This window comes from Rutidosis leptorrhynchoides, chromosome 1, assembly GCF_046630445.1.
Source record: "Rutidosis leptorrhynchoides isolate AG116_Rl617_1_P2 chromosome 1, CSIRO_AGI_Rlap_v1, whole genome shotgun sequence".
NCBI classification, from domain to species: domain Eukaryota; kingdom Viridiplantae; phylum Streptophyta; class Magnoliopsida; order Asterales; family Asteraceae; genus Rutidosis; species Rutidosis leptorrhynchoides.
Window position 1 is genome coordinate 226362192 of NC_092333.1, and position 13857 is coordinate 226376048.

Here is a 13857-nt window from a genome sequence, read left to right on the forward strand (position 1 = left end):
CGCAAAATTGGAGTCGGATATTCAGATGGTGGTTTTATGATGACCGTTCGGAGGAAGCTGTGATCGTATTGGATAAAGTGAATGAGAATGACATAGATTTCATTCGTGTATTGGATCCGATTTGGCTGCGAAACTGTACCGAGGCTGATATTTTAACTTTGTATTATAATCGTATGCTCTATCGACGAGAGAACAAGGTGCAGGCTGAACAGTATGTGAAGGTGGCTAATCTGTGCTACTTGAACAACATGGTAATTGATCCGTACGAATGAATTGGATGACGACTGAAGACTTTTGATATAGAACTAGGTCTTAGGAGGAGTTTGTAGGTGCATAATCCCGAGTTCTATATTGTAATATGTTCTATTCGTATTGTCTTTAACATTTCAGTCGTGTATGAATATTGTCATTGATATTATGTGTTTGAATTGATTAAGCAAATGACATGAAATGGTTTATAGCTGTTTGGTTGGCAGCTCAGACCATCGACCGATGGTAGGGATCATCAGTCGAGGGACAAACACCACCGGCCGAAGGTCAGAGACCACCGGCCGATGGTCACTGTATATATATATATATATATATATATATATATATATATATATAGGGAAGTCGGGTTTCATTATTAGGTTACACACCCTACACCCTATAGCCGACGTTTATTGCACTTGCAGTTGTCCTGGACCATACCCCAACCGAATACACTCTCCAAGGTGTCGATTATATCAATGTTTTGTTGGTTAGATTGATCCCAAGGTGATATAGTATTCGATTCATCCTAGATTAGTGATTTCCGCCTCTAATCTAGTTATAGCGTTTGATCTAAGATCCTTAATACGTCTACAACAACGTCATTAAATTCCATTGCTCCTCTCTTGTACTTGTGTTGGACTAATTAAAAACTCTTGGTATTTAACTGTGCTTCAACTACAATGGGTGTCTAGTGGTTGGATGCTTAGAAATCTCAAAGCAGACTCAAAAAAACGTGTTTGATTGTGCTTGAATAATCTGATGAATATTATTAATTCAATGTGAGATAAAAATCTTCATATATCCATTTAGAATGTTGTATTAGACTCATGGTAAGACCGTAAGATGTTCGTCACTTTGAGGTGTATGTTGGTGTGTATGCTAAATACCACTTAACATATGGACATAACCATTTTGGAATGAAGATAAAAAATAAAGGAAAGATGCTTACTGGTTATGATATGTGGCCGGTTTAGGTTGTTCTCGTTGGAGTGTTCTTTTGTTTGTTGCATTTGGTTGCGGCGAGCCCTAGTTTTAGATATCGTTTAGGTTGTTTGAGGATTCTAGTTTCGAGGCTTGTTCGGTTCTCCGTTTGTATCTCTCGGTTTTTAGGCGCTATCATTTTCCGTGAAAGTGTCGTGATTATAAAGTTCTCTTTGTTTTTTTCAAGAAAAAAAAAAACAAAGTTATAACCAAATTATTTCTTTGATTAATTTGTAAACCTTAATCTTATATTTACTTCATGTAATTTAATTTGTAACTCACCTTCATAAAGGCCCTTGAAGAATTCTTTGGATAGCACCATTATTTGTGATCAACATTTGGATAATCTTTCGAATGGTAGATTTATTAATCATGGTGAGACCGTGAAATCATCTCTCCACCGAACTTGAATATTATTTAGTGAAGCTAACTCTTAATTGGTAAATTGAGGAGTGAAACCATATCCTTTGGTGTTTGTATTCTTCACATCTCTTTACTTAGACACTTAAACAACTCAAAGCGTGACTAAGGGGTTGTTTAATTTTTTTTTTTTTTTTTTTGAATTTGCCTCTGTTTTCATTTGCCTCTTAACGCGGAGGGCTGTCCGATTCTATGTCTCCCAGAAACAGAGCAATTTTCAGATTAAGTGACAAAGAATCAAAAATTTTACTTCCTGGATTAAGAGTTGTACAGAAACAGATCAGTGGAAAGTAAACAGGTCTCAAGTAACTATTAATCCCTCTCTAGTCAATTGCAAGTTAAGTTTTGGAGCTTGTCCCAACACTACTACACTAGTGACCACTAGTGACCCTAAGGTTACCAAGATTACATATGCTGATGATGTTTTGGACGTAAATTATGGTCATGAAGTTGAGGATTTTACGTTAAGTTCAAGGGGTTTTACAAAAAGTATATCTGTCAATATGCCTCACAAGAAATTTAGATTTCATCAAGTAACTGTAGATGAAATTTTCATTGGGATGCATATGATCCGATTAATTTTAAAGGATATGTATGTTAACGGATTGTTTAGTGTTTAGCCTTTTGATTTTACTTAGTTATATATATATATATATATATATATATATATATAGTGGTAGGATCAAGAGGGAAGTAACCATTCGGGGGGAAGCGGGGGAAGCAAAAACTTTTTTTTTTTTTCGTTTTTTGAAAAAACTTTGTTCACGAACATTATAGATGAGATGAAAATATGAACATTTAGTAGAGACACTTTATGATAAATGTTTTTATTTTGGCGGGAAAACGCTCGAAGAAGTAATATATAACAATTATCGTGTTTTTCGAGCGTATTTTGAGGTTTTAGCTATTGGGGTTTAGATATTAGGGTTTAGATATTAGGGTTTATAGAGTTTAGATATTAGGGTTTAGAAATTAGGGTTTAAAAGCTTTTGTCCAAATGTCAATCAACCCATGATTTAAGGGTCATGTAGGATAGAGGTAACACTCACATAAAACCTATACATATACAAGATTTGTTCCTATTTTTTTTACCTCACAAACTACCTCTATATATATATATATATATATATATATATATATATATATATATATATATATATATATATACACCACCTCATCATCGCATGTGGCCCAAATTTTTGAAATCAGATTCAAATTTAGAATTTTTAATCCCCTTCACAAGTCACCATCTGCAAAAAGATCTTTTAACCTTAACACATCTAAATTCATGATGTCATCTAAACACCGGAATGAATTCATGCTGTCTCTTTCTTCCTCATCTTCTTTTTTTCTCTCATCTTCTGGTAACCATCGGTGTATCTCAAAATTTAGGCTACCAGTTCTACAAATTGGGGAAAAACAACTGCATACTTTTTTTTTTTCTCTTCGTCTTCAATACAAATTTTCAGGTTAGTTTATCTATTAACGAATTAGTATTACAATCTTTCTCAAATCACTTCGCAACTTTGTTCGTTATATTAACTTTCAAGTTAGGGTTTCATCAATTAGTTGTATCTACCAGTTTAGTTAGGGTTTATTTAATTCATTAATTCAATCATTGATTCGAAGTCTGAAATCAGAGATTGATGCATTGAATTGGTTGATTCACAGGTTATGGTTTTGGAGTTGATATTCTAATGTTGAAATCGGAACTTTCTCTATAACAAATTGCTAATAATTGTAGGTTATTTTAAAGGTACATAATTGTTTCTGATCATTTTCGTTATTACCCTCTGTTAATTACAAGTTTCTTCAACTATTATACTACAAATTCAGTACTATGAAGGGGAATGATTAGGCTAAACTATTTCTGCACTAACCATCTGTAAAATAGCTTACTATTTCCCTCAATAAGTTATGGTTTCAGGTTAAACACTCGGGATCTGTTGATATCTAGGGCAAAATTGTTCATCATCAATGGAAGATGAGAAAGACGCTTATTACGTCGTTAGGAAAGGAGACATTGTTGGTGTTTACAAAAGCTTAAATGATTGTCAATCTCTGGTAAGCTTTATAAATCATCATTAGTTAATGTCATGAAATTCTTAACTTCATCTCAAGATTTGCTGCAATTTCACTTTTGTTCGGCTATGTTGCGTTTACATGAACCCTATGTTGATAAATAATTATTTATTTATTTGCAGAAGTTCATCGGGTAATTTATAACCTATGTCAATTGTGCTATTTAACGTATCTTTAGTTATTCACTAGATAATTTACGATTTCACTTGCTAAGTTATGCTAATAATCATAATTTATGTTCTAATTTTGTTTTTTGTTTTTCTTTTATTAGGTGCCTGGTCCAGATGTTGGTGTGTTTAAAGGCTATGGGTTGTCAAAGGTTACTGAGTGTTAGAATACAGCTACAAGGACCACATTATCATATGTGGTATTTTAACTTTAGGATCAGAGAAAGTTCTTCTCATCATTTCCTAGAATAGAAGATCACAAGGTGACTTATGTCTGCTCTTTCAACGGATACAAGGGATCCCACCAAACAGCATATTTCCTTTTTGATAGAGTGGTTCCAAAAAGTGTAATGAAGCCAAACTCCAAAGTAGAATTAGCCGTTGTATAGTATGTGCATATAAGCACACTTAGCAAATGCAATAAACTACAAGATTGTATCAATTCAAGCTCAATAATATAAACTGATCAATACAAACTCATTATAATCTGTTAATTCTTATAAATTATCATGGTATCAGAGCTAACGGTGTAGATCGGGGGATCATTACAACCGTTTTTTGCTTCAATCATTTACCAGAAAAATCAAGCTGCCATGTCTAAATTTGACGGTAGCTCAATTAGTCAAAATAAGAGCTCCGAGCAGTTAAGAGTCATCAAAAACACTTACCTGAATGTTCTCTGCCATTCATTACCGGTCACCATCAAAACCGATAAATTCAAAGCCTACCAACAAGGTGAAAGGTTGAATAAGGCGGAGATGGCGGCAACGGCGGGAATTGGAATGGCGGTCGGAGCTAAGAGTGAGGTAACCAACAACGGCGGGAATTGGGTTGTCAAAGGTTACTGAGAAGTACCTGGCAACACGTGGGCTTAGTAATGCAATTTATTCTGTTGGTGTTTCAAATGTACGGGGTGATATTTTTGGCCAACTTATTCCCTGCCCTTTTCAGGTTAGATTATTTCACTTATGTTTACTGTATGTTAATATGAAAAACATTACCTTTAGTTGTTGAAGTTTTGGGGTAACAACTCACTTGGAGTTTTCATTTAAAATGAAATTTTAATTTAAAGTAAGCTATTGACTTATATAACTAAAATATTTATAACTTGCGCTGTTAGAGTTTGTTGATCATGAAATTTATTAATATTTACGTTTACATGTACTTTATGCAGTCAGATGAAGTTTTTTGGTGGATATGATGCAATGACCTTAAAGCTACATCTTCGAAAAAAATAATCGAACTTGAGGGTGAGAACCGGGCCAGGTAAAAAGTAGTATTGATTCACTGCGGTGATGTGTTACGTGTGTTTTTAGCAGCTGCTTTTATATCTTAAATTGGTTATTTGTATCATAAAATGGCACTATGTAGTTGATGCTGATGATTTCAATGAGGAATCTTTGTTGTCGTTGAGGCAACTTGCCACATCGCGTTCATTGATTTGGAATATTTATTCGAAAACACCTCATGTCACTAGCGTATTAGATGTTGTGGTTCGTACTCTTATTTGTCGTCCAGTCAGTGGTTGTTCATCGCCGCCTGTTTCGGATTTTCAGCATTCGGATATACGCTCAACTATTTAGCTTTACTAGTGACACATTCTATATCCATTGTTTTGTTCTACCTTTATGTCTATTATGTAATATAGGGTTTTTATTGTTGTTTTTTTTACAGTGTTTGTAGCAGCGGGCACCTCTCCCGTGGATAGTGGGGGAAGTTTCTTGGAGGTTGCAGGTCTCGCTTGCCTCTTATTATCGATTGCAAATTTAATTCATGAATGAAGAGTTTTGTTTATGTTTGCTTTTCTAATGATTTTTAGCATTATAAGGGGATCATTTGTATGTTTTGCAGGATTCATATGAAGTTACTTACAAATCAATTAAAGTGATTTAAAAGGTATGTTGCTTTTCACTATTTTGAAAATTTCAACTAAATGGTTTTTATTATTATTTTTGTAGAGTGATTATGGTGTTAATTGCTAAATTAAGAAACTTGATGTTTGATCTTACTTTAAAAAACATTACTACGTATTAGTTTAGCATACGGCTCATTGACTTGAATATCATGTATGTTGTTGCTGTTTATCAATCAAATGTTCATGACCAGTCTTTAATGCATGTTAACTTTGACAATTAAGAGTGGGTGACACTTTATGTGAGAAATAAAAGTTGAATGTGGTGACTAGGTGACTAATTGTTATTTTTTATTGTTATAACTAATATTTGGGTTTTAATTAATTTAAAGTATACTTTAAATTTTATATGATGTGGCCATAAACAGGTGGTTGCTTCGACTATAACCATAAACGACGGTTACTCTTTTATAATTTTAGTTACTGTTCTTTCTTTGAAGCTTCATTTTGTTAGTGTTTTTGACACATTTAAAAATAATAGCCGACCATTTTGGGGTTTTATTGAATAGGTCACCACCAGCGTTTAAAATGTCACGATGCTTAGCAAGGATGTATGTGTACTGTTACTGAAGCCTAATCAAATTTTTTTGGGCCTATCGGTTTTTAGATACTACTAATGTGGGTTACATCTTTTTTTCAGGTAGTGGGAATTAATAGGTGGTTATATGTTCCTGCTTTTTTTCATTAACTCGGCATTCATGAGTTTTCTTCTAATGTAAAGGTAATTTTAAAGTGCAATTTTTTAAAAGAAAGCTTTTAAATTGTCTCTTTAAAGTAATCTATATAGAGATGATAAACTATGTTTTTATATGATTTTTCCCATTTGTAAGGTGTGAGTAGTTGGTTGGCGTCAATCAAATATATTTTTGCAAGAATATTGTGTCTACAAACTACATAAGTCTGATCCAGGTGCTCTATTTGTGAAAGTTAATATGGATGTGGCTCCTTATGTTAGAAAGGTTTATCTAACGATTTATACTAACAACACTCATTAGCCCTATAGAAATTGTGCAGCTGTTCCGCAATTGGACACACACTGATGATTCTTTTACAAAGGTTAGTAAAGTTTTGCTAAAAGTAAGATAGCTCATTGAGATTGGATTGTAATGCTTATTGCCCATGTCATTTAGTAAGCTTCACTAAAACTGACTACATAATGTAGTGCTTCAATTAACTACGGTTCTGATTCAGATACTAATATATTTATACATTTAGCTTTTGCAAAATAAGTGTAGTTTGATGCAGATGTGGCCTGTCAAAAAGTATAGTTTTGATGGTTGGTTAAAAAGTGGAGTTTTATGTTTTAACTATTTGTATCGTGAACTACATATGGTTAGTGCTTAAGATCATCTTGCATTTTCATGTAACTCTCTTTGAAGGTGAAGTTATTATATAACAGTGCATTGTAACTTATATGTAGTTGTTTGTTTAATTTTGTTTTGTTTGTTTAATTTTGTCTGATTGCTTTTTGTACTTTGGCTATGAAATTGTCCCTGTATAATAGCTACTATAGTATATTGTGCAGTTCATTACTATCAAAAATCGAAAAACAACTCTTAAATGATCAACCGCGCTTCGACCGAAACGAAGCGCGGGTGACCACAAAACTCTTTATATAATATATAAAGAGTAATAGTAATTATATACGGACTATAATTTTTTTATAAAGATTTAAATCTATATAAAGCATACCGTATACCCTCTATGCTGAGATAGTGATTAAAAATGAACTTTTTTTATGTATGTTAAATGTTATTTTTTGTAAATATTTGAAATATGTTTTCTTATTATGAGATCAATTAAGTATAATCTATTTTTTTAATATGTTTCATTCGTATCACATATAAGAAAAATAATCTAATTTTTAATGTTATGTTATTAATATATTATACATACGCAATCTTTTCAATCATATAAAACCATCGTACAACGCACGTGCTCTTAAACCCAAAAGAATAATGAAGTACCAATTGTTGCTTCAATTAATGAAGTAGCTATAATCATTAATCATAGAATAATCGAACAATTTACAAAAAATATTTGTTACACAAATTAAAATAAATTTATTTGGTGATTAAAAAATAAAAATTATATCATATGTTGATACTAATTTAATAAAAAATCTTTTATAATCAGTTATATTATATCCACCGTGCATCGCACGGGCTCAAAAAATCTAGTATATATATATATATATATATATATATATATATATATATATATATATATATATATATATATTTTATAAAGCATGAAATATAAATCTGACGTGTCACACTGCTAATTACCTCACTAATTACTGTCCACGTGTAATTAACTCTGTTAATTGCAATTAAATCAGTTAATAACCAAAATAATACACGTGTCCAAGAAGAGTCGATCATATTGGTTTTACAAACAATATCGCTTCTTAAACACACCGCCCTCCTCTTTCTTCCTAACTGAAAAAAACCCCAATCTTCAAACCGTCAATTACGGCTGATTTCCACCGTAAATCATCACACCACTATCACTAATTAATCCGTTGCGATTTTATCATCTTAACGGTACCAATTTCATTAACTATAGCCATTTTTTTTCAAATCGCCTGAAGGTTATTCGTTACGCCGTATGAAGAACACGGGGATTACAGCCTGTTTTTAGCAGTGCTTTAATTCGCTGTTTTTAGTCGATGTTTTTGATTCTAAAATTGGTACAAAAATCATCGTCTGTATTTTTATTAGGGTTCTTAAACTACTTTTTCAAATCGGCCTAAAAAATCCGTCCGTGTAAATCGAATTGATCTGTACTCCATTAATGATGAGGTTTGATGTTTGCTTTATATTATTCCAGTTATCTTTATATTTGTTTATTATAGACCATCTTATAAGTACAATTGTGGTGATATCGACGGTTTACTTGAACCTTATTTTAGGTAATTTTAAGATTGATTTGCACTTCTTATTTTGTTTACATAATGAATGGGTTGAATTGTGTTTTGTCTTAATCACATACAGGTAGCCTTTTTCTTTCAAGATTTTTTTTGTTCCGGCAGCAACACAAATTCACTATTCAATTGATGACTACAAAGGTTAACTTACTTATACTCTCTGTTTCTTCGATCCTAATTAATTATGTATTGTTAGTTCATAATTTTCAGTTGATGGTTAATTAATATTGAATGTTTAATTTGTTTTCAACACTTCACTGCTAACGTAATGTAGTAAATAACTTCTGGGCTAACAATCAGAAGGGTCACACACTGAAAGAAAAAAAAATCCTGAAGATATCGTAATTTTTGAATTTATTAAAGGATTATGCAGGTGTTGTTGTTTGTTAGGGTTTTTGGTTACAAATGATTTTGGCTAGGATTTGTATAGTAATTCAATAATAATGGGAATACATAATGTAGCTTGACACATTATACATCTAAACACATTCTGGGTTATTCATTGATTGATTGGCAGTTTTCAGGTTATTCATCACATTTACTATTTCTATTGTTGTTTATGTTTGAAATTAGGTCGTGGACGTATACGTTCTAACAGTTGAATGTAAGTTGCATTATAGTTGCTGTGGTCCAAAAATTCTTTGTTTTTCTGTTTTGATGATACCAACGTAGAAGCTATATTCTGCTACAAATACCTATTGATTCAAACAATGATTCAAACCCTAATTGGTTCTTCTTTTAAAAATCTCATTTTATAATTTGACTATTACAGTATTAGTTTTGTACATTACTGTAATTACCCTGCTACAACCTATCCGTATCGTTGATGTTTCTATACCTGGAATTTATAGCATATGACCTGTTATAGGCAAAGTAAAACCCCTGTCGTTCTGTTACTCATAAAGGCGGACCTAAACGATCACCTGTACAGAAAATGTTAGTGATTAACGCAACCGGATGTAGCGTGTTTTAGTCTGTACTGAAAATGAAATGTTTTAACATGAACATCTGTTGACCTGTTCCCCTACTCTGCCAGTCTAATTATATATAATATTGATTGATATATCAATCCATTGTGGTTCTGTTTATTTAGTGTTATCTAAGCGTGTGGAGACCAAGTCATCGTGTCAGAGAGTTTTTCTTGAGGGATAAACCACAAAGTTCATTGCAATGATCGTTCTTCATATTCGTTATTAATCTCATGTTTAAACGTATGCAATCTACTACTTGCTAACCTGATTTATTATCTCATGAAATTCCAGTGTTTTGGGACTATTGCAGTTAGGAGTGTACAGAGAGGTGGTCTTCTCTACTTTTGGGTTTTTTTTATATCTACAAAACACTATTAACAAATGGTACAAATGACAATGTCGTTGAAAGTTGATCTCGTGGTAAATTGTTTACACTAAACACTGATGGTTCAATATATTAAACTAAATTTGCGGCGCTTTTAACGTGCTTTTGGTTCTTATAATTATATTTACATTGTTTTTTCATTTGGTTGTGTACAATTTAAACTTTTACACTTATGTTAATGGGAAAATTGGCAGGTATTCTGATCATGATCCGAGATATAGATCTGACCAAAGTAACTTTCAGGATAAAAGTTAAGTTGCTTCGAAAAGATGGATGCGGGTATGAAATGGAAAAAAATTATGGAACTGGTAGTAATGGATAAGCAGGTACCTTTTTTTCACAACAGTACTTAAACTTTTTATCACTATGTCTATATTTACCACAGTAGCTCAATAATTAATATTATCTTTGTAAAAGAAAAAACTTATTTGGCTTCTAAATAACAATCAAGCAGTTATATAGCTTTAGATTTAAACAATCCTCATACTCTTGTGCTATATAACTTTATGTCCTCTTCTCTCATCCATATTTATTCTGTAAACTAGGCTCCTGTACTTTTCAAAGGAATTGGTCATTCTGAGAACCCAGCAAATAGCTTGGTAAGTTTAAGTTACATCATCTTTTAAGTTACTAAAATTCTATTTGGTTCACTTGTGATTTCGTTTTTATATCGAACTCATGTTGCAGGTTTGGAAGGTTCTTTCAGCTTCTCCATCATCATATTCTGCCAATCTTAAGTCCAAGCTATCAAGTCCACCATCTCTTTATGGATCTTCTATTTCGTTGGTTTCAGTTGTTCAGGTACTATTAAAATTGTGACATAAGAGGACTGTACGATTTTGAATATTATTAAACAGGGGTCCCACTTCACATGTATATAATGCAAGTTCCATGAAGAAAATTTTCTAATATTACCTCATTTGATACTGCAGGCTAGAAATAATGCAAGAGTTGTGTTCTCTGGCTCTTTAGATCTGCTCAGCAACAAGTATGCTATATTCTTCATTTTGTGTAAAAAAAATATTAGCTTCCTTTATTTTTGTGGTTAAAGGGGGAATTGAATACTGTGCTATGCAATGCAGATTCTTCAAATCACCAGTGCAAAAGGCAGGGGCCTCAAATAAGTAAGTGTAAATTTTTACAGTATTGTCTAAAACTATTTTTTAGAGTTATCGTGCAACGCACGGGCTCATGTATTGCCATGTTGGAGTCACCATTTATACTTGTGTATTCTAAGTTGCTCAGTTTCGCATCTAAGCGGTCTAGGTAACCATTTTCTGTTCAAGCGGTCCATGGTCATCTAATGTTACTACATAAATTGTCCCAGGTTGCAATATATTGTAAGATTAGGTAAGTTGCTCCAAAACACTCATTCTTCATTATGTAGTATTATTTTTATACCCTCTTTTATACTTTGTGAACTAATACATCCCGATTCATACTTTGTCAACTAATACATCGTTAAAATACTATGGGCAAGCAATATTGCATTTTTACTTTTCACAAACTCGAAATGACTAATGGATATCCACCAGCATTGCATTCAAAGTTATGTTTATAAACTGGTTTTGCTTGGATCCGGTGAAATCCATCATTGACGTTGAGAGGGATTAACTGAAGAACACCGGAAGATCTATCTACAATCTAGGAAAATTTAAGTTCTACTTGCTCGATTTGGCATTTGCTTCATTTATACGCATATTACTCGGGTGAAATTTATGGAAATATAGAAATGATAAGCGACTTCACACGTGGTTTATGTGTTCAAAATGCATTTTTCAGTTTGTTTGGTTTCAATACATATACTACTAAAGTATTTCGTCGTTAAACTGCTATCAACAACAAACAATGCTATACAAATAGTAACGATTACGAAAACTATTTTTTAGAGTTGCCGTGCAACGCACGGGCTCTTAAAATCTAGTATATATATATACTGAGCTATGTATTGTCCTTTGATCAATGGAAACACATAACCTTTTCATGGTATCAGATAACTATTTTCTTTCACCATCCTAAATCTAGCCCACCTAATAATTCCACTCTAGCATATTCCTACCGTCCTCCACCCCGCAATTGCATCACCTACTCAATATCATCCATACTCAGAATCACTTATTTATTGGCACAATATGGATTGGTCCAAAGTCACTTCCCTCAACTTTGGGTTTAATGGATTTTGTTGTAGGCCTCAAAGGCCACAAGATTAAATCCACTCGTGCCACAACAAGGATCTCCGTCCAAAAATTGTTGACAGTAAGAAACTCATTTGATGTCACAACCCAATAACAATGGGCCTCATCAGATCACACAGGGTAAACATCGGGAGACTTATATTCCACACGCATACAATAATATAATTCCCCATGACTTTGGAGATGCGTATTTAACAATGGATACATGTGCATCTTCTCATCTTACTTCTTCTGCAAATAATCCAAGTCAGTATTTTTAATCCTGTCATCTATCCATCTATCATTGTTGGTGATGGAACTTCCATTCCTGTCACTAACACTGGTCATAGTATTTGGCCAACACTTCATCGACCTCTGCATTTACACAATGTCCTTGTCACACCAAATATTGTCAAAAATCTTGTTTTTGTTCGTCAATTTACACGTAATAATAAAGTATCCATTGACTTTGATGAATTTGGTTTATCTGTAAGAGACTATTTGACTCGTCAACTCCTCCTCCGTTGTGATATCACATGTGACTTATATCCTATCTCACACAGCCTATCCCACAATATATACACCAAGCTCTCCTCACCTTCCACAAAACATGGCATCGAAGGCTAAGACACCCTGGCAAAGTTGTGCTAAGTCGTCTTATTTCTAGTCATTCTATTTCATGTACTAAAAAAAAGTCTCACACACTTGTGTCATGCTTGTCAGCTTGGGAAGCATGTACGACTTCCCTTTTACCTTTCTGATTCTATTGTTCGTTCTTGTTTTGATATCATTCACTCGGATCTGTGGACTTCTCCACTTACGAGTTTTAATGATATCAAGTATTATGTTATCTGTTGGATCAATTTTCTCATTATCTATGGGTGTACCCATTACATAACAAATCCGATGTGTTTTCTAAATTTGTTCACTTTCGCTCGTTTGCTAAAACTCAATTTAATCGTGAACTAAAAGCTTTCCAGTGTGACCATGGCGGCGAGTTCAACAATAATTCGATCCATCACATATTTCAATCCAACGACATGCACATACGCTTTTCTTGCCCTCAGACATCCCAAAAAAATGGTAAATCGGAAAGCATGATACGCACTGTCAACAACTTAATTTGAACCCTTCTCTTTCAAGCACACTTACCTCCTCAATTTTGGGTAGAAACTCTTCACATGTCCACCCACCTTCTCAATGTTCTTCCATCTTTGCCATTTACCATGAAATTCCTCACATGCGTCTATATCACTTCAAACCAAACTATGCCTCCCTTTGGGTTTTTTGGTTGTCTTTGTTACCCTCACCTCAACACCACCAACAAACTCAACCCTAGCTCTACATATTGCATTTTCCTCGGTTACCCCTCTAACCATCACTGTAATGAGGTGACCGTTAGTCGGGAATCACTAATCGTCGTTAGTCGAGGACCATCCGGGGTGATAGTGAAATGGCGATAGGTCGGGTTCACTAAATGTCGTATGTTGACGAGTGTTGGCGATTGAAAGGACCCGTTCATATACATTATAAACGATTCACAATAGTTGATTACATTACGAGGTATTTGACCTCTATATGATA

General features: G+C 33.4%; 1 protein-coding gene across 7 annotated transcripts; it reads left to right on the forward strand.

The window, feature by feature from the left end:
* The first annotated feature begins 8215 nt into the window (after positions 1-8215).
* Positions 8216-11405, forward strand: LOC139868488 (dolichyl-diphosphooligosaccharide--protein glycosyltransferase 48 kDa subunit-like). 7 transcript variants are annotated; one of them, XM_071856832.1, is made up of 8 exons: positions 8216-8618; positions 8811-8884; positions 10006-10042; positions 10294-10407; positions 10645-10698; positions 10787-10900; positions 11032-11087; positions 11182-11405. In XM_071856832.1, the coding sequence occupies exons 4-8, from the start codon at positions 10369-10371 to the stop codon at positions 11225-11227; spliced, it is 309 nt and encodes a 102-aa protein (XP_071712933.1). In that variant the 5' UTR covers positions 8216-8618; positions 8811-8884; positions 10006-10042; positions 10294-10368; the 3' UTR covers positions 11228-11405. The 7 variants fall into 7 exon arrangements, with proteins under 7 accessions (XP_071712933.1, XP_071712950.1, XP_071712924.1 ...); XM_071856849.1 differs by having other exon boundaries at positions 10294-10378; XM_071856823.1 differs by having other exon boundaries at positions 8811-10134.
* The last annotated feature ends 2452 nt before the right edge of the window (positions 11406-13857 follow it).

Coding starts and splice junctions, on each gene's coding strand:
- LOC139868488 (XM_071856823.1), top strand. CDS start 10,369: ATGGATGCGGGTATGAAATGGAAAAAAATTATGGAACTG. Junction 10,408..10,644: donor GGAAAAAAATTATGGAACTG/GTAGTAATGGAT, acceptor TCTGTAAACTAG/GCTCCTGTACTTTTCAAAGG. Junction 10,699..10,786: donor AGAACCCAGCAAATAGCTTG/GTAAGTTTAAGT, acceptor CTCATGTTGCAG/GTTTGGAAGGTTCTTTCAGC.